The 26,035-nt window shown below is 50.7% G+C and overlaps 6 protein-coding genes across 6 annotated transcripts; 2 read left to right on the forward strand and 4 right to left on the reverse strand.

Annotated features, from left to right (window-relative positions):
- Nucleotides 1-200: 200 nt before the first annotated feature.
- Nucleotides 201-4,762, forward strand: SCP_0213090 (Probable DNA-directed RNA polymerase I subunit; the record flags this gene model as incomplete). The annotated part of the gene is made up of 12 exons (XM_027755218.1): nt 201-498; nt 550-632; nt 980-1,099; nt 1,152-1,765; nt 1,828-2,033; nt 2,092-2,340; nt 2,394-2,947; nt 3,003-3,029; nt 3,081-3,609; nt 3,660-3,945; nt 3,999-4,227; nt 4,277-4,762. 12 exons carry the CDS (start codon nt 201-203, stop codon nt 4,760-4,762), a joined length of 3,681 nt encoding a protein of 1,226 aa, XP_027611019.1.
- Nucleotides 4,763-5,046: 284 nt separating this feature from the next.
- SCP_0213100 (hypothetical protein) lies at nt 5,047-8,494 on the reverse strand (the record flags this gene model as incomplete). Its single annotated transcript, XM_027755219.1, has 8 exons — nt 5,047-7,029; nt 7,088-7,183; nt 7,236-7,570; nt 7,625-7,752; nt 7,802-7,813; nt 7,870-8,033; nt 8,085-8,401; nt 8,461-8,494. 8 exons carry the CDS (start codon nt 8,492-8,494, stop codon nt 5,047-5,049), a joined length of 3,069 nt encoding a protein of 1,022 aa, XP_027611020.1.
- A 317-nt stretch (nt 8,495-8,811) lies between these two features.
- Nucleotides 8,812-13,423, reverse strand: SCP_0213110 (hypothetical protein; the record flags this gene model as incomplete). Its single annotated transcript, XM_027755220.1, has 13 exons — nt 8,812-9,438; nt 9,495-9,712; nt 9,765-9,876; nt 9,945-10,090; nt 10,150-10,176; nt 10,245-11,895; nt 11,949-12,116; nt 12,176-12,411; nt 12,466-12,619; nt 12,671-12,847; nt 12,900-13,053; nt 13,111-13,143; nt 13,206-13,423. The coding sequence occupies 13 exons, from the start codon at nt 13,421-13,423 to the stop codon at nt 8,812-8,814; spliced, it is 3,921 nt and encodes a 1,306-aa protein (XP_027611021.1).
- Nucleotides 13,424-13,758: 335 nt separating this feature from the next.
- On the forward strand, nt 13,759-15,235 carry SCP_0213120 (predicted protein; the record flags this gene model as incomplete). The annotated part of the gene is made up of 10 exons (XM_027755221.1): nt 13,759-13,998; nt 14,052-14,163; nt 14,219-14,257; nt 14,312-14,425; nt 14,494-14,581; nt 14,628-14,695; nt 14,744-14,891; nt 14,947-14,999; nt 15,050-15,105; nt 15,155-15,235. The coding sequence occupies 10 exons, from the start codon at nt 13,759-13,761 to the stop codon at nt 15,233-15,235; spliced, it is 999 nt and encodes a 332-aa protein (XP_027611022.1).
- Nucleotides 15,236-15,314: 79 nt separating this feature from the next.
- SCP_0213130 (tRNA (guanine(9)-N1)-methyltransferase) lies at nt 15,315-16,669 on the reverse strand (the record flags this gene model as incomplete). Its single annotated transcript, XM_027755222.1, has 3 exons — nt 15,315-15,692; nt 15,771-16,250; nt 16,331-16,669. 3 exons carry the CDS (start codon nt 16,667-16,669, stop codon nt 15,315-15,317), a joined length of 1,197 nt encoding a protein of 398 aa, XP_027611023.1.
- Nucleotides 16,670-17,115: 446 nt separating this feature from the next.
- SCP_0213140 (predicted protein) lies at nt 17,116-25,475 on the reverse strand (the record flags this gene model as incomplete). The annotated part of the gene is made up of 37 exons (XM_027755223.1): nt 17,116-17,320; nt 17,380-18,114; nt 18,176-18,275; nt 18,328-18,347; nt 18,405-18,468; nt 18,522-18,781; nt 18,836-19,219; nt 19,280-19,971; nt 20,024-20,372; nt 20,431-20,984; nt 21,035-21,118; nt 21,168-21,317; nt 21,367-21,403; nt 21,453-21,522; nt 21,575-21,612; nt 21,660-21,907; nt 21,967-22,088; nt 22,144-22,187; nt 22,239-22,301; nt 22,358-22,544; nt 22,592-22,621; nt 22,672-22,753; nt 22,818-22,883; nt 22,933-23,260; nt 23,311-23,376; nt 23,431-23,473; nt 23,524-23,536; nt 23,589-23,616; nt 23,673-23,689; nt 23,739-23,865; nt 23,918-24,020; nt 24,071-24,083; nt 24,136-24,171; nt 24,222-24,339; nt 24,400-24,737; nt 24,795-25,219; nt 25,274-25,475. The coding sequence occupies 37 exons, from the start codon at nt 25,473-25,475 to the stop codon at nt 17,116-17,118; spliced, it is 6,441 nt and encodes a 2,146-aa protein (XP_027611024.1).
- Between the last annotated feature and the right edge of the window lie 560 nt (nt 25,476-26,035).

Genomic DNA, 26,035 nt, shown 5'->3' on the forward strand with positions numbered 1-26,035 from the left:
TCCAACTCGTCGCAGCAGGTTGTTGTTGTCGTCGATGGTCGGTTGAGGAGCTTCCTGTAATCCAAGGGCACAACAACACGCGTTCAGGCGGAGATCCAAATCAGACGCGCCTCCGCGTGACGCTCACTCTCCGCGGCAATTTTTGCTAAGTCTGAAAGTGCTCGGGGCATCACCGCAAATTCTTCCTGTTAACGTTTGCCATGCCGGACGCTTCGACTAGGTCGACGGGAAGCACGTTCCACACGCTCACCCGAGAGAAGCAGTTCAAAAATCCACCAAAGAAAGGCTCAGTCGTTCCTATCCTGAATGAATTTGTGATCCCTCATTTAGAATCATTCAACGCGCTTTTCGATGACTCCGGTTTACCTGTTGGCGATGGAGACGGTCAAGGATTACTGTCTTTGGCGATAAAGGACATAGGGGAACGCGTCGTATTCGATGGCAAAGGAGAAATCGGTTCAGAGAGCGGTCTCAAAGGTTGGGGGAACAGGTTGAGCAGTAAGTACTCGAACTACTTTACTGGAAGTGTAAAATATAACAATTGTCCAGTGTGTTATGAACAGGTTCTTGTGGCACGACCTATGATCTCCGACAAAGTTCAAAACGATTACGCCCGGCTATTCCCCTCGGAGGTGAGATTTTCTTCATGTGCGCTTAGTGATCGTCATGTTTTGCGTGGTCATCATACGGAGTGCTTCAGAAGCTCAGGGTGCAGATTCATGGCCATGGCTGTCTTGCAGGACTTCTCACTCGGGAGAGTAGATGCTGTCCATGCCATGTTTGCTATGTGCTATGATTTCGCTGCGAATAGACATTCTCCTCATCTATGAACGTCCGCGCGTCATATATGTTGCACCTAGTGAGACGCTTCTTCACTATCTTGCCTTCAAGGCGTTGATGCGGTGTGCGTCATCAGCAGCGTTCCGTCCAGGTTGCGAATGCTGTTTCGGTATCGATGCTAACATTATTTCATGTACAGGCTCGCGAACGTGTGACATCTTACCGTGCCCGCATGACAGTCAAACTCCGTTGGAGAGTTAACGATGGTCCGACAGAGGTCGAACAGCGAGACTGCGGGCTGCTCCCGATCATGGTTCGAGTAAGTGCGTCTATATGGCTAGTTATTGTCGGGTAATGACCACTCAACACAGTCAATAAGGTGCAACCTCAAGGGTATGTCTTCAGCCGATCTTGTGAAGCACCACGAAGAGCCCGAGGAGTTCGGCGGCTACTTCATCATTAACGGAAACGAGCGGCTTATCCGATACCTCATCCTCCCTCGGCGACACCATGTTATCGCACTTACGCGCCCATCCTTTGCGAACCGCGGGCCGTCCTATACACCATATGCCGTGCAGATCCGGTGTGCTCGGCAAGACCAGACGAGCGTAACAAACACACTGCACTACCTCTCAAACGGGAGCGCCATGCTGCGTTTCAGCTGGCGGAAGCAGGAGTATGTCATCCCTATCATGCTGATCCTGAAAGCGCTTGTTTCCGCCTCGGACAAAGAGATCTTCGAGGGAGTCATGATGCAGGACTATGAGGACACGTTCCTCACGGACCGGGTGGAGTTGCTCTTGCGCAGCTTCAAAATGTACAGTTTGTACGCTGGTGATCAGTGCCTCGAATTCTTAGGCTCCAAGTTCCGCGTTGTTCTCAGTACACCTGACGATATGACCAACAAGGCCGTTGGTGCCTGGCTAGTGCAAAAGCTGGTGCTTGTCCATCTCGACTCACCGCGAGAGAAGTTCCGGATACTTCTGTGCGTGTGGATAACGACGCGTTGTCTCGTCCTCGAACGCTCACGGAAGTTCGATCTACCAGCTTTATGCTCAGGAAGCTCTATGCGCTGGTGTCAAAGTCATGTTGCGTAGATAATCCTGATTCCCCGCAAAATCAAGAAGTTCTACTGCCGGGAACATTATACGGGATGATTATCAAGGAACGGTTGGAGGAAGCATTGCACAATGTGTCTCAAGCCATTGCTGCTGACGTCAGGCTATCGAACCCATCCGTAGACTTCTTTGACAGTGCGTACACCTCCATTTCCATTCCAGCTGCGGGTTGAGCACCAGCTGTCTCGCGTAGATCGTTATTTCAGAAAAATCCTAGCGCGTACTAACTTCGACATCGGTGCAAAGATGTCGAACTTTCTCGCGACGGGCAACTTGATATCACCGACTGGTCTTGATCTGCAGCAAGCTTCTGGATTCACGATCGTCGCGGAGAAGCTCAACTGGCAACGTTATATCAGTCACTTCAGATCCATTCACCGAGGGGCATTTTTTGCCGAGCTGAAAACTACGACGGTCAGAAAACTTCTGCCAGAAGCCTGGGGTATGCGTGACTATCGCTCCACTGAATAACGACGGCTAAGTTGCTCGGTGCAGGTTTCCTCTGCCCTGTGCATACTCCTGACGGCTCTCCGTGCGGATTGCTCAATCACCTGTCGCGTACGTGCCGCATCGTGACTGCGCCATTAGCAGTCGCGCATATACCCGCCCTTCTAGCCGTCCACGGCATGACACCAGCCTTTGCCGCCTCAATCGACGGCCGTAGAAACCTGTGCGTGCAGCTCGATGGACGTCTGATTGGCTGGGCCCCTTCCGCCGTCCTCAAACAACTCGCGACGAATTTGCGGATATGGAAGACGGAGGGAAAATACAACGTACCGCTCGATCTGGAGATTGCATTCGTGCCTGTCTCCAAGGGCGGGCAATATCCTGGGCTGTACCTTTTCGCGTCGCGGGCGCGAATGATGCGGCCCGTGAAGTACCTCGCGAATGGACATAATGATCAGATTGGGTCGTTCGAGCAAGTCTACATGGACATTGCGTGTACACCGGAGGAGATTGAGCAAGGTGTTTCGACACACGTCGAGCATGCCCCAACAAATTTCCTCTCGATTCTGGCGAATCTCACTCCTTTCTCTGACTTCAATCAAGTGAGTGGTGTCGTCCACGTGTCGTCATGTCATATAATAACATGGCCCTGTTCAGAGCCCCCGTAATATCTACCAATGTCAGGTAGCTAATACCACGTTTTGTAAGGAGGAGTGACTAACCGGGTGCTTTCAGATGGGTAAACAGACCATGGGAACACCGGCCACTGCCCTCCAGCATCGGACAGATAACAAGTTGTACAGACTACAAAGTGGTCAAACCCCAGTGGTACGTCCCGCGTTGCACAACACATACGGCATGGACTCGTTCCCAAACGGGACCAATGCCATCGTCGCGGTCATCTCTTACACTGGATACGACATGGAAGACGCCATGATTCTAAACAAGTCAGCGCACGAGCGAGGCTTTGGATATGGTACTGTCTATAAGTCGCATACCGTAGACCTCAGAGAAACGCAAGGGTCCGCAAAATCGCAGACAAACCCGACGCTTCACTTTGGCTTGGGGTACGATGTCAGGACTTCGGGTCCTAGGCGGCATCCCTGGTGTGACTTCGTAGATCCCGATGGTCTACCAGCTGTTGGAACTCGACTGACCGCTGGCGATCCACTCTGCGCTTATATTGACGATACGAAGAATCGCACGATATGGGTAAAGTACAAGGGTGACGAGGTGGCCTATGTAGACACGGTGCGCCTGCTAGGTAAGTGCGTCAATCCATCATACAAGCAAAGATTGACAATCCATCCGCAGCCAGTGACGGTGTTGAGACCGAACTACAGAAGATCAATATTACTCTCCGGATTACGCGCGCCCCAGTCATCGGTGACAAGTTCTCTTCCCGGCATGGACAGAAGGGTGTCTGTTCGCAGAAATGGCCTGCCATTGACATGCCGTTCAGCGAGAGCGGGATGCAGCCGGACGTCATTATCAACCCGCATGCCTTCCCCAGTCGTATGACGATCGGTATGTTGGTCGAGAGTATGGCAGGTAAAGCGGGCGCGATGCATGGCCTTGCACAAGATGCCACTCCATTCCAGTCAGTCTCCTGTCATAGCTTCCGGTGATCGTTGACCTCACACAGTACCTTAGATTCACAGAAGAGGACACAGCTGTGGATTACTTCGGCGAACAGCTTCTTGCTGCCGGCTACAACTTTTACGGCAACGAGCCCATGTACTCAGGTATTACTGGACAGGAGTTTGCCGCCGATATTTATATTGGTGTCGTCTACTATCAGCGTCTACGACACATGGTGTTGGACAAGTTCCAAGTACGTACGACGGGTCCTGTCGATCCCTTGACGCGGCAACCTGTGAAGGTGAGTTTTCAGGTCTAATATGTCACACCAATCTTCATTTGTGTTGCAGGGTCGTAAACGTGCAGGAGGTATCCGATTTGGTGAGATGGAGCGGGACGCTCTCATCGCCCATGGTACATCCTTCCTTCTCCAGGATCGACTGATGAACTGCTCCGACTACTCAACTGCCTGGGTCTGTCGGACGTGTGGAAGTCTGATATCGCTGGGATACGACGACATCAGCCTAGGAGAAATGTCCTTGGGTCCATCGGGACAGCTAAGACCCACTGGGCCAGGAGGGGAGTACTGCCGAGTCTGCCGAGCAACTGCAGAAGCGGAGGATGAATGGGCACGAAAGTCGCTTGCCAATGCGCAAAACGGGATTTCCGCCGGTCACAGTCAGAGCGACCTTAGGGTCGCCATTCCCTCACACAATATCTTGGGACCCGCGTCGAAGGGTGGCAATCTGGATATCGTTGCAGTGCCGTATGTCTTCCGGTATCTTTGCGCCGAGTTGGCTTCCATGGGGATAGCGATTTCCCTGGAGGTCCACTAAGTTGTACTCGAATTTGTCTTGCGTGTGGCTTTATTGTTTTGACATACGTTCTTGCATTCCTCGACAACTCGTGATTATTATTGTACTTACCGAGCTATCTAACCAGAGTGCTCAAAAACTTGGAAGCAGGGAGTGTAATATCATCCTATATCCAAAATAAACCAGATATACCTGCAGAACAGAAAGGAACAACGACAGAGTAACTATACAGGCGATTAACGCCACGAAAAGTATGCAAACGAAAGATAGTGAGCAATCATGCAAATGAAAGTTACGGTATAATATTAAACAGCAACGGGTGGTGGGGCCAGCACTTCGACAGCTGGCGATTCAAAAGTGTCCACGAAACATTGTGATGGTATCTTCGCCTGAGCCACAGCATCCGGCATCAGTAGCACTTGGCCTGTGACATCGACCACGGTATCGTTGGTGTCTTCCTCAGGGCCGCTCTCCCCCAGAAACAATTCGACCAGCGAGCTTTCAAGATCAGCGGCAGATGCTAACTGGGTATATGCACCGTCCGAGGGTAAACCCACGCTAGAAGATACTGCAGCGCGAGAAGCTGATGTAAAGGGAAATCCATTCCTCGCGAAAAACATGTCGACAAGCAAGCGACACTCGTCAACGGACGTCGCACTTGATAAAAGTCGCCGGAAGTCATCTACTTCGGCAGTGGATATAGAGGGCGAGCTCTTCTGTGAGACAACTGCCGAATCTTGGGGTATATCTGTGGCGACCGGAGTAGGCGGGGCCTGGGTATTTCGAGGACTATTCTCGCTGGCAGAACGGAGAACTGATGTGCGAAGCGCATTGTCCTCCTCTTGCTCTGCAGCAGGACTCCGGTTGTGTCCATTCAAAAGCCCAAGGGGCCGCTTGGAAGAGATCTTGCGCACCGGCGCCATCGCCAGCGTACCGTCTCTGCCGCCTTCTGCATGCCTGACTGAGGTGCTCTCCACATGGCCGTTGGCTTGTCCGTTCGCTATCTGAGCCAGGGTTTGTGTCGACTCATCTGCCGAAGGCGGCGACACAGGTAAGGTTGGCTGTATCTCAGTCCTCTCGTCGTACGTGGGTACAGCCTTGCGCATAGTGGAACGACGAGGGGACAGAGCAACGGGGCTTACACCGGCCTCCTGGATCGAAGTTTGCGACGATGATGCAGACGATGATATCATAGGGGATGCTGCAACGGGGGATGGAACCGCCGGCGACGACGATACAGGTGAGGGTGCTGCAATAGGCAACACCAACGTACTTGGCACCTTCACCGACGGGACTACAATGGACGGTGCGGTAGACAGCATCGGGGAAGGTGGTGGTGGTGGACGGGGAGGCGTCGCAACGATCACGTTGGGCAATGACCTCTTGGGAGACAGCGACAGCGACTGCTGCATGTACGCTGGCGGTGGAGGCATAGCGGACTTGCTCGGTTTGCGCCCAAGCGTCCGCGGTAAACGCGGCATGCCTTGCGACTCGTAGCGACCACTCAGCTTCTCCGTTGAACCACCAATAGTCAACTTCGACATCATGCGGGAGAACCGGCCAGCCTTCGACTTCGAAGACTCGAACGAGATAACACTAGCGTTGGCGCTGATAGCGTGGGGGAATTTAGGCTCCTCAGGTGGTCCCTCGTCTAAGAAGTCGATTAGGTCTCTTGCAGACTGTGACACGTACGGATCTTTGGCCTTTGGTCGAGGAGAAGTAGGCTTGGTCGCCGCTTGCGGCACCACTCCGACCGTGTCGTTGTCCGACCCTGCCATCACATCCTCTAGGTCTATCGACTCCCGATTCCCCATCACTCTCCGTGTACGCTGCGGCTGGCCGGGTAAACTTTTGAACACGTCGACTTTGCGCATATCCCGCTGTGGTGGTGCAGATGCGACTGGGGAACCGGTTCTTCGAGACAGGCTATCGTCATACCTGGGGTGAGGTATGTTGGAGATGGAGATGGAACGATTACGCCCGTTGGCAGACGTTGAGTGTACCGTGCCTGATGCGCCTGTGCTTGAAAGGCTACCCTGTCGTACCCGTAGCGGTGCGCCGGTGTGATAAGACGTGGGCGGAATATTGGGGCGTGCAGGCTCTTCCTCGTCCTCGATAATGGAGTCGACATGACGTAGATGAGGACGTCCGGCCAAGCTATGCGGACCTCGCTTCGATTCTGGAGATGCTGGGGAGGGCATTGGACTGGTGTTTTCGGTCTCCTTATCCGTTGACTGCTCACGCTGGCCACGTCGACTCGCACGCTGGGCGCGCTCCTTATTGTATACCTGGGAGGATGCCTTCAGCGCCGAAGATAGCGGTCACAGAATCAAATTGTGCACTTGCCTCCATGGATTTCAGCCTGTCTGGAGTGAGGGATACTTTGACGGTTGCGCCAGAGCGCATCAACTCGTCGAACTCGTTGAGCAGATCACTGTCGTCCTGGGAGAGAATAATTTTGAGAAATAGCCGGAAGGAGAGTGTGAAAAGGTACCTCGAATTCGGTAGACGCGCGGGACCTTCCAGATTCGGACTGCGCCCTGGCCTCGACTTCCTTCTCGCTTGACGATCGGCTGTGGCTCATCAGCTTCTTCATGGCCCTGCCCTTCTCCAAAGACGTTCGCCCCTCCACCGTCGTCGTCGCCCCCGACTTCATCGACTCGGACGACATCCGCACACGCCCCGTCGACGACGACTCTCTCAGCGACGCAATCTCAGTAAACGGCGACGACGTCTGCGATCGTAACGTCACTTTCTCGTTGCTGCGTGAGAACGACTTACTCCGCCGTGGTTTCTGGGCTTTGGATAACACTTCGATCTGATCGTACACTGTGTGCGCACATTGAAGAGAATTGTCCGACGAGTCACACCGCAGAGACGTACCCTTCATCGTCTTGAACATACCATACATCGAGTCGTCCTCGCACAGCGCAATAAATACGTCTTGTAGGATCGCGGTAGTCCGGCTACTATCCCTCGCAGCGACGCGACTGACATTGGAGAGGAGATGCCTGGACGAATTGTTAGTAAAACCGCAAACGGTTGGCCAGCATTACTCACTCGCAGGTAGACCTGCAGTAGCACAGACGGTCAGCGGCGCGACGAGACCGATGGATGGATATACGTACTCGAGGATAGCTGTTAGATACAGTGCTGCCGGTGCCAACAAAGATGCCTTTGGAGGGGCAGAACTATTGTTCGTCCCCATCTTCGCATTCAGGCGTTTCTCCGCATCAGCGTCTTCATCGGAATCATTCATCGTGGAATAGGCTTCGCATTTTAGGCGAAGCAACTGCAAAGACTATGAGAACAGGTATAGCGACGCGTCACAACGCGTACTCGCCTCGAAAGCCCACTGCAAATTGAACTCTGTCTCCGCTTCGCCACGAGCAGAAGCCGGCGGTGCTGTACTGCGTTCCCAGTACGCCTTCAGCTCAACTTCGGCTTCCAGCAACGCCTCTTTGCCCAAGTTCGTGGGGAGTACTTTGCTCAAGGCGCCCTTGAGTCTGTCCGTAGATATTGAACGCGCGGCGCTGAGGATATTGTACAGGAGCTCGTCCAGCAGAACATTAATGGATTGCAGCGCTTCGGCATTGAGCTTGATGGGGCGGACGTCGGACAATATGGCATCGGCGGAACGAGAGGATATGTATGCAGGACCTGGGGAGGCCATGGATGTTGTCCATAAAATTAAACCAAAGGCAGGAGAGAAAACTAACCAGGTCGAAGGCTCTCAGAGCCTGCAACAGTCATCGGGAAAGTCGAAGGAGAAAGAGAGCACTCCGGTGGCACAGTTAGCACCTGCCTGATATAGCTCAACAAGTCGATTAGATAAACTCGACCGTTTGCTAGTTAACTCATGCTCTCCGATCTAATCCTGCACCGTGACTGCATAGGCCATCATGCCAGAAACGGCAGAACAATCAAAAGAAAATCCCACATGCCCCGAATGCCCCGAAGTTGATGGAAATTGTCGGCCTTTGAGACATGGGTCTGACTGCTTCAACGCAGAAATTGTCTATCAGGTGGTATCCAGACAGCTCTGCAAACCAGTGTGCAGAAACTAAACGTTACGCCAAAAGAGATTCTACTGCAACCTCGTCGTCTCCATTGCTCTGCACGGCGGTCCACTCCGGCTGAGACTGCTCGTCGCCATCTTGATGCACTTCTGGATCATCACTGGCATCGTGCATCAAAACGTCGTCGGCAACGTCCTTAGTCCCATCGTGCACCTCGTCCGGACCCTCCACGCCACTAGCAACCCCCGCAGCGCTCCCAGCGGCTACAGCCTGATCTGCACGTACCGCTCCTTCGCCGTCCACGGGCTCAGGAGGGCTGTTATGTCCGGATTCCAGAGGCAGCTGATCCTCTTCCTCGTCCTTTGCTTCGGCCTCAGCGCTCGCCTCCCGCTGCTCGTCAGCGGACGGCCATAGCACGAGGCCATCATCGCACAGTCGAGTGACCTCGCTCGAAGGTATGTCATCACAGCGCTTGGATGCCTTCTGCGTTGTTTCTTGAGCGATGAGGTCGTATTCGTCGTGCGTCATGCGCCGCATGAGCTCCAGAATAACGGAAGGATCTGTGCTCTCCTTTTCCACGGCCGCGAGCTTCTCAGCTATACGACGAGACCCGCGCGACGGCGTGCTGTGATGAGATCTGAGTCCAGGGCAGTAGAAGAAGGAAATATTCGCCAAAACCTGAGCACAGAAGGAAGGTTGAGAATGTGTCAGAAGCTGATCAGCGGTAAACGCACACGTGGACCCAGCCAATTGTGAAGCTCCTTGGATATTGGATGTCTGGTGACACGCCTCGGGAGCGACATGTAAGCTGGAAGCGTTTCTGGTAGAGGCGGAAGATTCACGTCGACATGCTGGAAGGGCATCGGTGTCGCTCTGATATTCTGCCATCTATGCATATGACCGTTGTGGTGACCAAAGAGCTCTCTGGGTGTCGTGAAGGAACGATTACAGCCTATGTGGCAGACGTTAGGATATTTGTACAAAATCGGCAGCCGCAAAATTACCTTCGTAGGCACAGAAAAGGGAAGTCGAAGCATGTCTGGAGATATGGTGCAGAAACGCTGTCTTGCTGGTGAACTTGCGAGCGCACTCCTGCCAGTCACACACCAAAGCTCCCTAGAGGTGACCATGACTTAGCACATATTTCCTAATGTCGATGCATGTACTAAAAATTTAATGCAAACCTTGCCGTCTTGTTCTTCTACATGCATCGCTAGATGCTTGTCAAGGCGTTGGGCGGAGTTCAACAATGCGTCACAATTCCTCCACCGACACGGAGCCTTGCGCAACCTGGTGTATGAGAGTCGAACAGCATCCTGACGCATTGCCTCTGTTTAGTCGTCTACGATGAGGATGATGAACAATGCAGACAAATCTACAACAACAGACCTTCCCTCCTCCGCTCTTCCTCATTCTCTGCATCATCGAGGTCAAGTAGGTCAATTAGCCCCTCTCCCCATACCTCGGACATCAACGCCACGCACCATCATCGCCAGCCAGCTCATCTGTCTCGGATCCCGCGGCCTGAGGAGCACGAGCTTCGATGCTGGCATTCATTCGCTTCGCCCATGTCGGGAGCGGGGGCACAAGAACGTAGACGTCCTCGGAGACACGAGGCTTCGCTCTCTTGACCAGCCTCTTTGGAGGAGTCGGAGTGAGGTCGATGGCATCAATGTCTATCGATAGAGCTCGTCCTTTGCCTTTGTCTGGTCTAGAGCTGGAAGCCGGCCCCAGTAGGCTCGTATTCAACACGAATGATCCTGAACCCATGTTGAAGTCACCATCGGCGTCAACCGTGCCTTGTTCTGGTGCACCCGCCAGCTCGTCATCTTGAGCCCCGACAGAACTCGAGGGAGAGGGGAGGAACAGAGGCATTTGGGACAGACCTGAGTCTGCTTGACCCGTACGAGCGATTGCTGAGGAGGTGTCGTCCTCATCACTGTCGAAAATTTCAATCACGTCGACCTTTGGTGCGGGCTGGGAAAGTGCTGGTTCTGCATCCGGATGTGAGATCCCGAACGAAGGCGCAGGGGATGCTAGACTGGGTTGCACAGATGGTTCATGACCGGACTGAGGGATTTCCGGGGTACGAAGCGGTGCTTTTTCCAAAGACGGGCCTGGCGATGTCGTCTTGGAGGATGGCGGTTGCGAAGCGACAGACTCCGGAGGAGTATGTTCCACGGCAGCGACCACCACCTTCGCAAGCTCCAAATTGTGCGCGCTTTGCCCTTGACGCTGCTGCTGCTGCTGCACGCCCGCGTCTTCCAGCTGAGCACCTGTATTCGAATTTTGCATCTCTTTCCGTTGACTCTCTACCGCACCGATGGTTATGATTTCACCGTCGACATCCATCGGCTCCCTCGTTTTCTGCTTCTTGAGAGTCTCCGGCGAATCCGTGGCCCTCTTTCTCTTTGCCTTTGCATGAGCATCCGAATGCGTCCTCACCAGCGGTACAGACGGCGAACCCGTCGGACGGCCAAGTGATCGTATAATATCCTGCGCAAGCCGCCCCTTGTCGGCTTTCGCAGGTGTCCACGGGCTGTGTGGCCGCTCTGCAGGACGAGGGGGTGTCTGAGGCTCTGGAAAGACTATAAACGGAGACGGGTTTGGCGCCACGTTCACAAGTACAGACGAGCCTGATGCGATAGCGACAGGCTGAGACACGACGGATTTCACTGGCGGTTGTAAACCCGGTTGTGCAGAAGCAGTGCTGGTTCCGGCTTGCACAAGAGAAGTGTTTGCGATTCCATTAGCGTAGATCTGCCGCGGCAGTAAATGCCGGCGATCAAGCGAATCACCTCTGCGGTCATGTTCTGGAGGGGGGAGCTTCGATTGTTTATTCCAACTGAGCCCTATCTGTGATGCTGTCACATATTGACCTTCGCTTTGTTGTCCTCCACCTGCCAACGGCGCTGTAACGGGCGGAGTGGATGAAGCCGGCGGGTGCGAATGCGGTGCCGACGTCGAGGTTGGAATGTGTGTTAACTGGGAAGATGTGGGCACCTGCGAAGGACGAGAAACTGGTGGTAATGGAGCTTGAGGGATTGCTTGAGGGCCGGTCTGTGGTAGCTGAGAAGACTGCATGTTGTGTTTTACAGTCATAAGAATCCGTATAATTGCATTGCGATCCAGACCCTAAACAAACGACAAGTATTACACCACTGAAATGAAGAGAAGAAGAAACTTACTTGTAACTGACTAACAACATACTTGCTGACTTTCTGTATATGCTCTTGTTCCGCAGCAGACTGGCTTTGCACTGTTGAATGATCAGGTGCTGCAGTCACATTCAGCTTCACTTGCAAAACAGTGATAACAAGAGCAATGATAGTCTGAATGGTGGTAGGCCTAAGATTCTGGATCATCCATATTACAGTCAGATGAACAAAATGGAAAGTATATGTATGAAAGTTACCTTCAGAACATTGACAATATTACCACAGATTTCAGCATCCTTCTGGGTAGCTGCAGTGCCAATAAGTGGCGTAGGTTGTGCGGAGGCTGCCTTAACTGAACTTGAAGAATATGTAACCTTGGCATGATTCACACCTTCCGCAGGTCCAGATGTGAAAGAAGCGCCCAAAGCGCCATCCAGAGTTGATGTTATGCTTGGAGGTATGGACTGTGCGTGAGATGCAGATGGATAATCAGCTGAAAAGAGCATGAGGACAAGATACTCTACTAGTAACAGGCCGATCAATTCACCACTACCAAATCTGTTGGTTGTACTTGATGAATGGCCCCCAACATTTCGAGGCAGTTGAAGGTGTGAAGTAGAATGTCGGTTTGAGTGAGATCCAGACAACACAGAGTCACTATCTCCTGGTAATTGTCCCCATCCATCCATTGGGTTGTTGGGCTGATGAGAAGGCATCAATAGTCGACTAAGTACCCGACCGAGTAAAGTAACCTTAGGATGCCCCAACTGTGACCAGTTCTGTGCTTGGACATGCTGCTGTTGGGCCCAAGAATTGTAGGCAGGTTGGGTAATATTAACGCTGCTACCAGTGGCAATGTACGGTTGTTGCTGATGCGGCACACTTGACGGAACCTGATATGTGGTTGAACTAGACTGCTGTCTGCCCGCCTGGAAAAGAGCGTGAAGAACGAATATGCACAGTACTATGTTACGAACATACATCTGGTGACTGCTGTCCGGAGCTGGGGAGCTCAACAATCCTAGAAGCTTCCTGGTACGTAGATTGGGCATTTGTGTAACCAAAACTGGGGCTACTTGCATAGCTAGGCCCGGGGGTCGTATCAAGGGACGAACCCACTCCAACCGGAGTTGATCTGCGACGCAACGCTTTTCTCAGTATCAACAACATACGATTCACTTACGCTACGCACTGGCTTCCACCTTGTATGCGAGATAACAGACGCCTTTCAGAGGGGCAGAAGAACACTCAGTACCAGAATCGAACGGACAGCATTTCGCCACTCACTCGGCTTCCCGACCCTCTTCAATACGTCTCTTCAGTTCCTGCTCTTGACTATAGTACTTCCGCAAGCCTGCTTCGTTGTGGGCCTCATAATTCGCGACGAACTCCTTCATCTGTCTGATGCGGTCCAAGTTTTGACCGTAGTCATTCGGGGTAACGACAACATTGCCTGGGATCAAAGCGAGCTGTTTTGGTTCGTTGCCATCCTGCCCATAGCTCATTTCAGCCAGAATGCGCGTCCTAAAAGCTGCAGCAATTTTTGGGCAACGAACAGAAGAGTACAGATGTGATGGGAGTTAAGAACGATTCGCGTCTTCTGCAGACACCGTGCGGGCTTGAATAGGATGATCTGACTAAGCAACGGTGACACTGTCACCGCGTGACGCTCATGACGCGTCGGTGGCGTGTTCAGCGCTCAAGCGCTTGTTTACAGCTGAGCGCCATCGGTGTGCATGTGAGTATCCAGAACTCTTTTCGGATCTGATGTGCCTTTATCCTGCTGGTTATTCAACACGTTCAATCACCCTCACTAACTCATGCCAAAAGTGCGTTCACGATGCTCATCCATAACGTCGCACGTCGGTGCTGTTCGACCACGTTCAAGCGATCGTACGCGTCCGTGTCGTCATCCTCGTCGCCCATAAACCCAAACACAGTACGCCCGTTCCAGGTCTTCGACCGTAACGCGAAGCGTCTCCAGAAAGACCGCGCAGCGTCTCGAGAGGATGGCGTTCGTAGCAGAATAGTGGATTACGTCCGTGATGAAGTTGCCGACAGGATGATTGAAAGGCTCTTGGTGCGTACCTTTTATGACGGAGCTTTGCCTCCCAGTTTGACGTCAGAGAATAGGACATCAAACGGAAATTTAACACGATACTTGATCTCGGCTCAGGTCCTGGTCACTTCTCCAGATTGCTAGAGTATGAAACGACTAACAAGGTGGTAATGCTCGAATCGAGTGGTAATCAATGTTTCCGTGTGTGAAATCACTCCACAACCTCACTCATTCTTGTTAGAAAAGCTTCTACATCGTGATCCGGACACTGAGTTTGATGGTAGGTAGCCTTAGCTCACTCTATATCTGCCAGCTATTGAAATACGCTCCGTAGTAGAAGTGAAGAGGATTTATGCAGACGAGGAGGACTTGCTGAAGGTCGTGGAGCCAAACTCCCAAGAAGCCATCGTCTCATGTCTTAGTTTACACTGGGTAAACGACCTACCCGGTGTGTTATGCGTCTTTCGGTGGATGCCTGCGATGAAATAGGCCGTACCGACGAATTCACCGACACAGGAATCCTCATCCAGATAAAGGAAGCACTTCAACCCGACGGAGTATTCATGGCGGCACTATTTGGTGGAGATACGCTCTTCGAACTCAGGTAGGACATTTTTTCTACTATCAAACCGTTTACATATCACAAGCAGAACTGCCCTTCAACTAGCCGAAGTTGAGCGAGAAGGAGGCATCTCCCCACATGTTTCACCAATGACAGGTACGCGAGTTGATCCCTTCAGTTCAGCGTTCTACTGACTCCTTACAGATTCACGGGACATGTCCAACCTCCTGGGGCGCGCCGGATTCACCCTTTTAACAGTAGATGTAGATGAAGTCAAGGTGGCATATCCGTCCATGTGGGAGCTGATGGACGACCTGCGTGACATGGGAGAGAGTAACGCAGTGATTGGTAGGTAAGATATCGCTCCAAGCTACTCGACGAACGTGAAGTCTTCATAAATTGAACAGACGGAATTTCATACATCGCGACACCCTTACCGCTGCTTCTGCCATATACAAGGGTCTGTCATCGTTCTCGCCGTCTTTCCTACAGTGCTTACGGACATCGTAGAGTTGCACGGTCATGAAAACGGGAGTGTTCCAGCGACTTTTCAGATTATCTATGTTGTAAGGATCTAAATTCTGCTATATGTCTCGTACCCTCATTGCGCAACAGATCGGGTGGAAACCTGCTCCTACGCAACCAAAGCCCCTTGAACGAGGAACCGGTAGGACAAGTCTGAAAGAAGTCCTGTAACGATAGGAATAAGCATAATGCATGCTTTCATGTTTTCGGTTGCAGAATGTATATTGCGTGCTAACAAGTAGAGGGGCAACTACACAATATCTGGAAGTTTTGGCTCCTCACCGCCATCCATACTCTCTGTTTCAGCTTCTTCCAATGCTCGCACATCGATCACCATCCTCTCGACGCCATCGTCACCGTTTTGGGCCCCTTCAGCATCTGCGTCGCTCTCATTTTCCTCGTTAGTGATAACTGCACCATTTCTGCTCCTCTTCTCTTGGAATTTTCTCTTTGGTATAACGTCCCAGAAAGCCTTCTCCCAATCACGAGTCTCAATCCATTTGAGTAGAATCTCGATCGTCTGATTCACGGTAAGCACCTTGCGCGTGCGAAGCGTAGACAGGTATGTCCCAATAGGTAACCGCGCAGAACGAACCCCGCTTTCCACGGATTTCTTCTGACAGAGGTTCTGTGCAAGGAAAGTATGTCAATCGAGCACTTGTCCGCGACATCACAGTCCATTGGCGTTTCATGGACGACTGCGTACCTTGTACCGATTGTGGTCGCATATGCCACCGATGATGTATGTTTTGCCTTCGTTCAGTTCCGTCAACTCTTCTGGAGAGTCTGCTGTGAGGTATACTACGGTTTCTCTGTCTGCGGTTTGTGGCTTCTGTGCGAGCTCCAAATGTCTAAATTTCGCATCCGCCTCCTGTAGGTCATGCCCACCCTCTATCTTTCCGGTTGCGTCGTGCACCTTCCCGTCACCGTTGCCGTTCTTCTCACCTCCCTCTGTCACTCCTTCTACGTCCGCGCGTTCTGCCTTCTGGTCCTCCCATAATTGTTCGTATCCTTCTGTCCACCATTCGGTATCCACCCAACGCTTATATGCGGCATTGGTGAGGTTTTCCAGTCGCGTGAATGTTCGGCCGTTCAGCGAGGTGAATAAGAGTGAAGCAAATGGGCGTATTGCCTTACGATTAGCGCTAGAGGTGTATGCCAGCTGCGACGTTAAAGATATGATCTCCTGGTTTTGATGATAAATGATGCACAACCATTCCGGCGTCGTGATGAGTTCAAATACATATAACAATACTTAGGACTCACCTTCTCACTCATCAAGTCATCGAATCCCAGGTCCACCACCACCCTTGCACCGAAGGGCTGTCTCAGACCCTTCTGCTCGTCTATCCTGCGCTTCTTTCTGCTTCGGCCGTCTACCTCCTCGTCGAGCTCACCGGCGACTCGCTTTTCCGCCTGTACGCGCTTCTTCTCTTTTTTGCGTTCCTTCTCTGCCGCGCGTCGCTCCTTCTTCTGCTCCGTTCTACGCGCTGCCTTGGCCAGTCTCTTCTGAGCGTTTTTTGAGAGTCCTTGGGCGGATGAGGATCCGATTTCGGGAGATTCCTCTGCCGGCGGGTCAACGATCGCTTCTTCTGCAGCGTCCATTGTCCGAGAATATAAGATATTCGATACTCCATAAGTCAGATGTGTCAGATGTGTCGCAATGTAAACTTTGGAACGTCAACTTACTACCCTGGTAGGACCCTGGTAAGGATGATATCGATTGTACAGTGAATCTCGCGAAAGAAGATGATCTCCTTTCCCATCTCCTCGATCGCGGCACGAGCGCCCTCCAAGCCCGGAGAAATTTCATTCGAATACGCTCGGTTGCGGAAATGAATGAGTATAATGTGATTTGTAACCGTCTCTGTGATTGCTGGTTTGCATCTGCACGGCCGGGCTATTTTCGAGCACAGATGGTAGTTCGTATTGCATGGAGGGGCGATTTTTGTTCAACTACTAGGCGCTCGATATGTTTCCTCCACTCAACATTTTTATAGTCCCTTCGAAGTTTCTGCATATCCAAACTAACGTCTCAACAGAGCCAGTGCCTAAGTATGTGCCGCAAAAACCATGACCGCCAGGCGTAGATCCTCCTCCCACCGCTTTGCGACCTCCCGCGGTATATCGTATTTTGATCCCAGCTCTGCCACCTCCATAAATTGGGATTTCAGCTCACACAAATCCCCTTTTATATGTAAGTTGGAGCTTGGCTCGAGGATCTTCTGCAAGCGCTTCGCGTCCCTAATAAGTGACCTAGGAAGAGACAAGGTGAGCACAGGAGGTTTATGCCTTTTCGTTCGCCCAAGACCTACGTATCCTTGGTGAGCTGCACCTTCCACCTATCTTGTTCCATGCCCACGGCACTTGTGAAATGTGCCTTCGCCACCTTCTTTGAGGATTCCGCATGAGTCAATATACCTTGCAGCGACAACAATATGTGTGGCAGTGGGCCCAGGAAAAACAGACGGTACCGCCCACCCCTCACGTTGGAGCTCTCGGCCTGGTTCTCCAGAAGACAGGCTGAGAAGAGGCGGGAGACCTGTGTTTCTGTTTCATTCCGTCGACGATTAAGAATACGCCTGTACGTTCGAGCGAAGTAGCTTGCAGCAGCGATCTTCTCCTCAGAAACAGCAATGCTCATTGCCTCGTCGTCGGCGGGTTCTTCGAGATCGCTGGCAGTGGAGTGAACGTCATCGCGGTCTTCAATCTGGTCTTCGGCCATCTCTATAAGATCTTGTCTAGGTGCAGGCCCCACTGTGATACTCTTATGAATAGCTATTACAGGCGAGGCAGGCGGCTCGACGATCGGGTTGGTCCTCGCGGTCCTCGTCGCTCTCGCCGAGAATTCCAAATCGGCAGCCACTGACGGCAGAATCTGCTCTGAGTGCCAAAATGTCACTCTGTGGATCCCTTTGAGTCGTTTTCCATGGATGACACCCTTGGTCATGTCTCTCTTGCTCAAGTGAAGTAGCTGATCCATGCAGGTCTCAGGAAAGGTTGGTTGTAGAGCGTCCACCACATCATCCCAGCCAGAAACATTGATGTAACTGCGCAACATGTTTTTCGACTAAACGCCTACTCGCACGTCAACCAGAAAGGATGGCGCACCTGCTGTAAGGCAGTTTAGATTGAAAGTTGGTACTTCGTAGTGATTTCAACACTGAGAGGACATCCCATTTGAATTCTTCATTCTGAGAGTTGTACCCCACTGTAGTGCACCGTAGTCAATGCCATTCTGCATAACACATTGAAACACTTACGGAGAGCAAGCATTCTGCAGCTACATTGGACACGTCAACTCAGTGTGAGAATATCCGTACATACAAGTTGCACTCACATGCGCAATATGAAACGACTACCCTGGTCGCTGTCGATTTTTGAACCATCCAAGCTGAGATAATCTGCAGAGGGACCAAACTCAATATGGACCGGATTCTCGACGTGTACGATGTACCTATGTCCTGCCCCGTGTAAAGGCCTCCCAACAACGCGGACATCGGTCGAAGAAAGATCGCCAAGAATTCACAATCATCGTAGTCGACACGTTCGAGATTCCATCTTTCGAAATTCAACAGCCACCTCCGAGGAAGGGTAATATCATGAAGTTGGTGGACAGATTGGGTGCGATCCAACAGGACAAAGGAACCGCATAGGTATTCAAGCAAATCGCACAAGACATTCAGATCAGCGGGAAGCTTATGATCTAGAATGTGCCTGAAAGAACGATCGTAAGTTCAGATTTTCGCAAGCAGATGATCTACAGCGTACACAGCATAAAGAACACCAAATGATGTCCCTGATGATCCAAGTGCCTTCAGTGCCCATAGGAGATCTCGCACTGTATCGCGCCGATCGTCTTCCCATCCACGGAGTAAATGGATGAGACTGCAATTTCTGAAGATAGTCGCAATTTCAATGTCTCTTTTGACTTGGATCCGGCTGAGGAAGAATTCTAATGTCATAAGCTCTGCAGTGGTGAGCCACAAGTTCGAGCGCAGTAGACTTTGCCGATCGCAAATGAGGCTTTGAATCCATCGTTTGACAACCTGTATCCCTTCGTCGAACGCAGGAATACAGTCTGCAGTCAGCGCTGGAACGGATGTGCAGACCAACATTGAGGGTATTACTGCATGATACAAGTCCTCGAGAATACTTGACCGACTGGTGAGCCGAGAAAAAAACAGGACATTGACGTTCGCGTTCGCAACGTACCTTCTTTGCATCATTTGATACCCGAATTTGTCATCGGAGAATACCCAATGAAACCTCTCGTAGATGACGATCCGAGACAGTAAAATTCCAATCCGTGTGTGATATGAACTACTGTCGAGTGAATCAGCAATTGAGTGGTCTCGAAGGCATGTTGCTGGTCCATCATTACAACACCCAAAAATCGCGAAGGACAAGCATGGGGCGAAGATGTATGTCTGACGGAAAACTCCATCTTCCTGCGTTATTCTACTCCGCAGACGGTCTTGTAGAGAATGTCGGATAAGCAGCACCAGTTCGGCGATTGATAGTGATATCGATTTCTTGGGGTGGCGAGTGCGCTCGGCTTTGACGGAGTGTGAGCCAAATACCGCAGCCATCCGATGCAGGAAAGTCCCAGCCGACAACACATAGCCATTTGGTATTGAATATTGTATTCCGAACAGTTGTCGCAGGGCAGGATCAATGCCACTATATTGGCCTTCGGCGACCTTCGCCATCAAGTTGAGGTACAAGCGAAAGTTTTCAAGGATAGTAGCAGCCTCAGCTTGGTCCGATTTCTTGAAACAAGCCGTGCCCATGAAAATGTGGTCCAAACAGAGCAGTCTGGCAGCAATATCTCCGCTGAGCAGCGTAGGATAGAGTAGGTGTAGTTGTTTAAGATCGTCTGTAAGGGCTGCCCTAAACATACTAATCTGTGACGCAATGGATCAGTGCCTGGACCTGAGGAAAAATTTGAGCAAATACCAGTCTTTGACTATTCGGAGTGGCATTGGATAGGCCTGAAAATTGAGTGGTGAAATCTGCCAAGTCCCGGAAGATCTTTTTTTCAGTGGTCGGCTTGACCCCAAATGAAAGATGCAGCCAAAGTTGTCCTAAGAGACACTGTTCTGCTCGTCGGACTGATCGCATATCCTGGGGACACTTCAGGTAGAGCTGAATTGCCTTCAGTGGGAGACCTTTGGCGAGGTGGAGGTCTGCAGCATCTGAGAATCGATTAAGTCGTTCAAGATACTTGACTCGTTCAACATCGAGATCACATTCTTCCATGTAGGCAAGTGCCTTGTCAGGTGAAGAAAATAAAGGGATAGCTTTCCTAAACATCCAAGGTGTCTCAGCAAACGGCAGCAGTACTACACAAGCTGAAAACGTACCTCGCTTCTGATTTCTTGAAGTAATAAGATATTGCAGAGGAAATCACAAGATCTGCGTCAGCTTCTTCCACATGAATCCTATGACTCTGGATGATCTGGACTGCTTCGTCAAACAACTCTGCATCCCTGAGAGACAGGGCAGCCTCAGCGTAGTCATCTGCATGGATGTAGCACTGCGCTGCTGGTCTCGGTTTCCCACTTTCCCCATAACATTGCGCGGCAATACGGAAATATGCCTTCCTCTCTCTGGCAGTGGCTATTTCTGCACGCACTCGGAAAGCTTCGGCAGCATCACCAAACGCAATGGACCTAGCAGTCCCGCCGACATCCAATGTATTTCTGGCTTTCTCGCGTAAGTAGAAGGCTTCAGCAACGGCCTTCTCTCCTGCCATCGATGCCTTGTCGTATGCATGCATGGCCTGTGTGTAGTGTTTATTTTCAAAGTGAGTACGGGCGGCATGCGCCCATTCCTCTGATGTTGAAGATGTGGCGAGCCGTGGGACCTTTGAACCAGGTATCCAGACGTCTATCTGATCTCGTGAAGTCCAAAATATCTGCAGCTAGTGAGAGCCGATGCTACAAAGTAAACATTAGTGAGACCTACCCGCATTGGATCAAACTTGTCAGGATTATCGGCAATCCATAGAGTTTTTCGCGCTCTAGTGATGGCAACATAGAGGCACTTCAACTGGAAAGTATTTGTCAGCATACATTTAGTAGAATTGATTTCATCTAACTTCGTGGCAGATCGAACTATGCCCGATATCGTCAAACAAAGGAGCTGGGGTAGAATATTGTTGTGAATATTGTTGTGGCAAGGCATTTAGGACGACGCGGAATTTGGCGGAATCAACCGTCGAGTCTTCAAAGAAGTTGTACAATAGGACCTTCGTTGCTTCGTGAGTGATTTCATGATAAGATGTAAGAAAATCTTACGTCGTCGAATTCTTGCCCTTTGCTCTCATACAGTGTGCTATATGTTATGTCAGACAGAGCCAAGTAAGAGGGAGGAATAGGCTCACAATATTGTTCCGACTTCCCCAACCCTGGCCCGCAGACGCTCACGAGCCGCATCATCCCGGACCAATATACCTGTTGAAAAGTATTAGACGGTAACAAGCTTATGCATGAAATGTAATATCACATTGTTTTGCGCCAAATTCAACAGAATTGCCACTTCCACTAAGAATGTGAATACAATGCTTCGCAATTGAGGAACACGTACTCACCTATCGCCAAACAAGAACTGCTCATACTGAACGCTGTTCTCGTCCCGACCGTTGAAAAACATCGGCTTCGGTCCATCTATCAAAGCTTTCTCTTGTGTAAGAGAATCAATGGAGTTGGGCCAGAACAGCATCAACAACTCAATGACAGATTGCGCGCAATTGACTATTCCTGCGTGAGAGCGATAGTTTACACAGAGTTGGAAAAACTCAGGTTCAGCCCGAGGTCTAGAAGACGAAATCACGGTAGTCTGACAAGAGTGGATCAAACAAGTGAGAACCCATGTCCAATACAGTAGATGGTACATACCTCAACTCTGTGCATGAATGCCCTCAAATCATTGAACTTGAATGCGCTGCCTACGGATATCGTCTGAGCAGTGTCTCCAGCCCAGAACAAGCCACTCGAATTCCCGCACAACATTCGTAGAACTGCATTTTGATGGATTGTCATTCGTAGAAAGGAAGCTCTGCTGCAGCATCTTACCAAGTAGATCAATGAGCAAATTGTCCTGAACCTCATCGACATATCTACGGGGGTATGTCAGGACAAGCTGACCATGTGCGCAAGATTCAACTCACAGGAAGCTAACCTGTCGGCCGGGAACCCCATCGTCACGTAGACCATCCCAAATCCTATGTGTTCTGGGTTGCAACCTGAATTAGTTGCTTAATGAAGTAATTGATAGTGAGCAAAATACCTATCAGCAACGTCATATTCTCCTCGTTCACGTTTCATTCTGGAATAGATCAGGAAGAGTTGATAAATTACATCCGCTTGATTCGCCACAATCGCATGAGACCGGCGGTTTTTTAGCTTTTGGTAATTGTCCTTGTCTAGGTATTTGGCGGAACTCGCCAAAGCTTCCTCGGATCCTTTGATGACCCCTGTTGACTGTAAGTAGAGAAAGATACGCCCAGTCTAACCGACTCACCCATGAACTCTGCGAACACCAAAGTGGCATCTAGAGTAACATCAGAACCAATAGTCAAGAAAATGCAGATACAAACTCGCCTAGACCCTTAGTCAATGGTTGAGGGAAGTGTGGCCAGTATGCCATCCTGAACCTATCGTAAGTCACAAACGAGCGCCGTTGCTTCGAAGAGAACCATCAGGTGAGTAAATGTCTGCCCATCAATCATACGCAACATTGTCCTTACCCGAGCAAGAGCTGTGCTCTGGGTTATGCCTGATGTGGTCATGTCGTTCTCAAGCAGTCGTGCCAGCTAAATACAAAGTTAGTAGGACTCGCGACCTCCAACCATGACTATTCACCTCATCATATGTGATAAACATCGGGAAGTGCTCATCCCTGAGCGCAGTCCATCGCTTAGGCAGATAACTTCCCAAATCAGCCATCTCGTCCGCATCATATAGACCACTAGGCAAAATATTCATCTTGGTTTTCATCGCAGAGAGCGCTTGTAAAGACAGATCTGCTGCACCATGTGCTTCAATGAGCTGCCCGAAGTGTTGCTGTACCTTCTCGGCAAGCACTCTCGACTTCGTGACAAAGAGTTGGCGTGGTTTCGGTAAACGATCTCCGTCTAGATGCCACAGACGCTCAATGCGGAGCATCTTGAACAGCATTGTTGTCGTTTTACTGTGTGGTATTTCAAAAGAATAGCGATACTCCATCAATGACAGTCTTACCCAGTTCCGCTCCTTCCGATAACATAACAAGAGTCCTGATGTTCGACAATGCGTTGTTCCTCAGTTCTGGGACGAATAGTTAGATCGCAGGGAGTAGCGGCAGTGGAGCGAAATACGCACGAGACCTGGAATACGAGCGAAAGCTCGAGATCGCCGAGTATACCTAAACGAAGCTCACGCACTTATAAGTTACATATAAACATAAAGACTCACTATTCAGGAGAGCCTAGAAGACCAGGTGAGAATTCGAGACGGTCATGTCAAGGTAATAAACAGACCTTCGAAAACGGATAGTACTTGTCCAATCTTCAATAAAGTCAGACTGGCTATAACGGAGCAACAGAGCTGCTTTGAGAACTCACACCAGCAATTCATGTAGCTTAGACAAAGGTTAATGAAAATTGGCACGAATGTCACTTGGTGCGCACCTTGCCAAGATCTTCTTTGTGTAATGTAGGCAAGCTTGAAGAACGCTGCTGAGACTCGGAAACAGACAATGGAGGGAAACAAGCTGGAAGAACGACGCTGTTCACCGACTGGTTTCGAAACACACAACTAGGAAGCATTCAGCGACAAGCGGTCTGAGCAACATGCGAGTTATCTATACCGTCGCTTATATTCGCGCCCCTTCCCACTTAGTGAATGTCCGACGCTGTCCCAGAGATGTTCTCCCATTTGCGCATGAGTAAAAATGCCGAAAATCTTCAAAACTGCCACGCTTGTTACTATCTTGCGAAGTCGCCATGGTCGATGCTCTCACCCTGAGTATCAACCTGTGTACCCTTATGAACACATTTCTTATTCGTATGTTATGCGAGCACTCACATTTCGCTGAAAGTCTGGTACACAGTCAATTTGATACTAGCCAGAAGAATGAGTACTTTTGATGAGTGAGAAGAGTTGAGTCTTACTATCAAGCGGGAATCCCGGGCTAGCTTCGCCGCATAGATCGGTACGTCAAACTCATTCCTCACATTCATGCGCTTATGGTTGTCTTGCGTCCAGAAACTGGGACCGTTTGATAATTCTCTAAATCAAATTTACTCCTGAGCATAGAACAACATGCAACTATGGCTTCACTTTTCTTACCTAATCTTCTTCATGATGATCCTGAACAGTTCGGGATCCTTCTTGAATTTTTGGCGTAGATCGCTCGCTGCTGGCTTTGATATAAGCACACGCCACCCACCAAAACCATCGGCGTTGTCTGCATCCAGCGTCATTTGCGCGTGCTGCATCGTTGGGAATATTTCTGAACCATTGTCAACTGTCGGTTTCGATACCTCCTGAGACACCGAAGCTGGGCCGTGGGAGGCGTGGCACTTTGGAGAGACCACCACCACATCGTCCGAGGGCGCATGCTCAGGGATGTATGTGCCCTTGAAGATATTGCGTAGTTGAGGATAGCGAAATACATTCAAGTAGTACTCAATCGAATCTCTCAGCCGAAGTTGATAGAGAAGTGTAGGAGAAATCGGGCTAACCTGCAATACTTCCTTCAAATTCCTCATTATGTGATCGGCCAACCCCTCGGCTTCACGTCTGGAGTGCGGTACATCCATGCGAAGGTCATGGAATGGCTTGGATTCCAAAGAGACACCGCCTGGTCGAGCCGAAGTCCCACTCGCCTTCTTACGCTTAGAAGGTTTTGAGCCGGAAGCCCCGAGATCGTCTGCGAACAGTGACGATGTCAGAAGGGCCTCCAAAGCTCGCGTAGAGAGTTGAGCCGATTGACGACGTTCGCGTAGGTCTAGTGGTTCTTCGGATGGCGGATAGGACAGGAAGTAGTGGTAAAGAGAGAAGCGCTCAATCAGTTTGCATGCCAATGAAGACGAGAAGATTCGAGGGTCCTTGGGGAAATTGTCCAAGAGACGTTGAGAAACAGCGATGAATGTAGCATCGCAGATGACTGTGGTGCCTCGTCAGATACGAAGCGGAGTACGAGATTGACGCACAAACTCACCAGATAATGAAAACTCCAGCAGGTGTTGGGAGGGAAACAGATCCTCGACGAGCACTTCGATGTCAGCTGCTCTGTTATCGAGGTGTGTCTCGAGGACGCCAATGGCGATCTCGAGTGCGACCTCGTCGCACAGCAACCTGCCATCGAGGATGTTGAGATCGAGACTCGCGTGGGCCCTCTTCTGCGTCTTAAAGTTCTTCATGGTGAGTCCGATGAGAGCGACAGATGAGGGGGTGAGAGAAAGCCAGCTGGAGGGTATCTCTCCTTCGCATTTAGAGTTCACTGAAGGCCTCGTGTGTTGATGGAAGAGCTACCACGCCGTGTCAAGGTGGACTGTGAGGGTCAATGACATATTTACGGTCGTCGTTTGCCATATTCGCAATAGATGCCAGAGTCACCAGGAACGAGGACCAACTCGCAGCGGTAGCAAAGAGTGAAGACATTGGAGAAGACAGTAGCTCTGTACATACCAGCATCTGTTACCGTCTCAGGCTGGGAAATTAGACTGAGGGAACATAAGGTATTTTGTAAGGTGTTTCCAGATACAAACAAGCTGCCACACGATCGCTGAAAGTTGGACGTTCACAGTTTTCTTGATACGGAGTACCTAGTATTAATGTGGCTGGATGGGACAAGCGAGCCGCGGCGCTTGAATTAACGGGATCCGATCAGTTGCCTATTGTAGTTGGGTGGGGTATCTATGCCAAGTCGTCTCTTCTGGTTCTCGATCTTCGTTGCAGTCTTCTGTTCGTTCACCTACGT

The sequence above is a fragment of the Sparassis crispa genome, assembly GCF_003851025.1.
Source record: "Sparassis crispa DNA, contig_000001F, whole genome shotgun sequence".
Lineage (NCBI taxonomy): Eukaryota > Fungi > Basidiomycota > Agaricomycetes > Polyporales > Sparassidaceae > Sparassis > Sparassis crispa.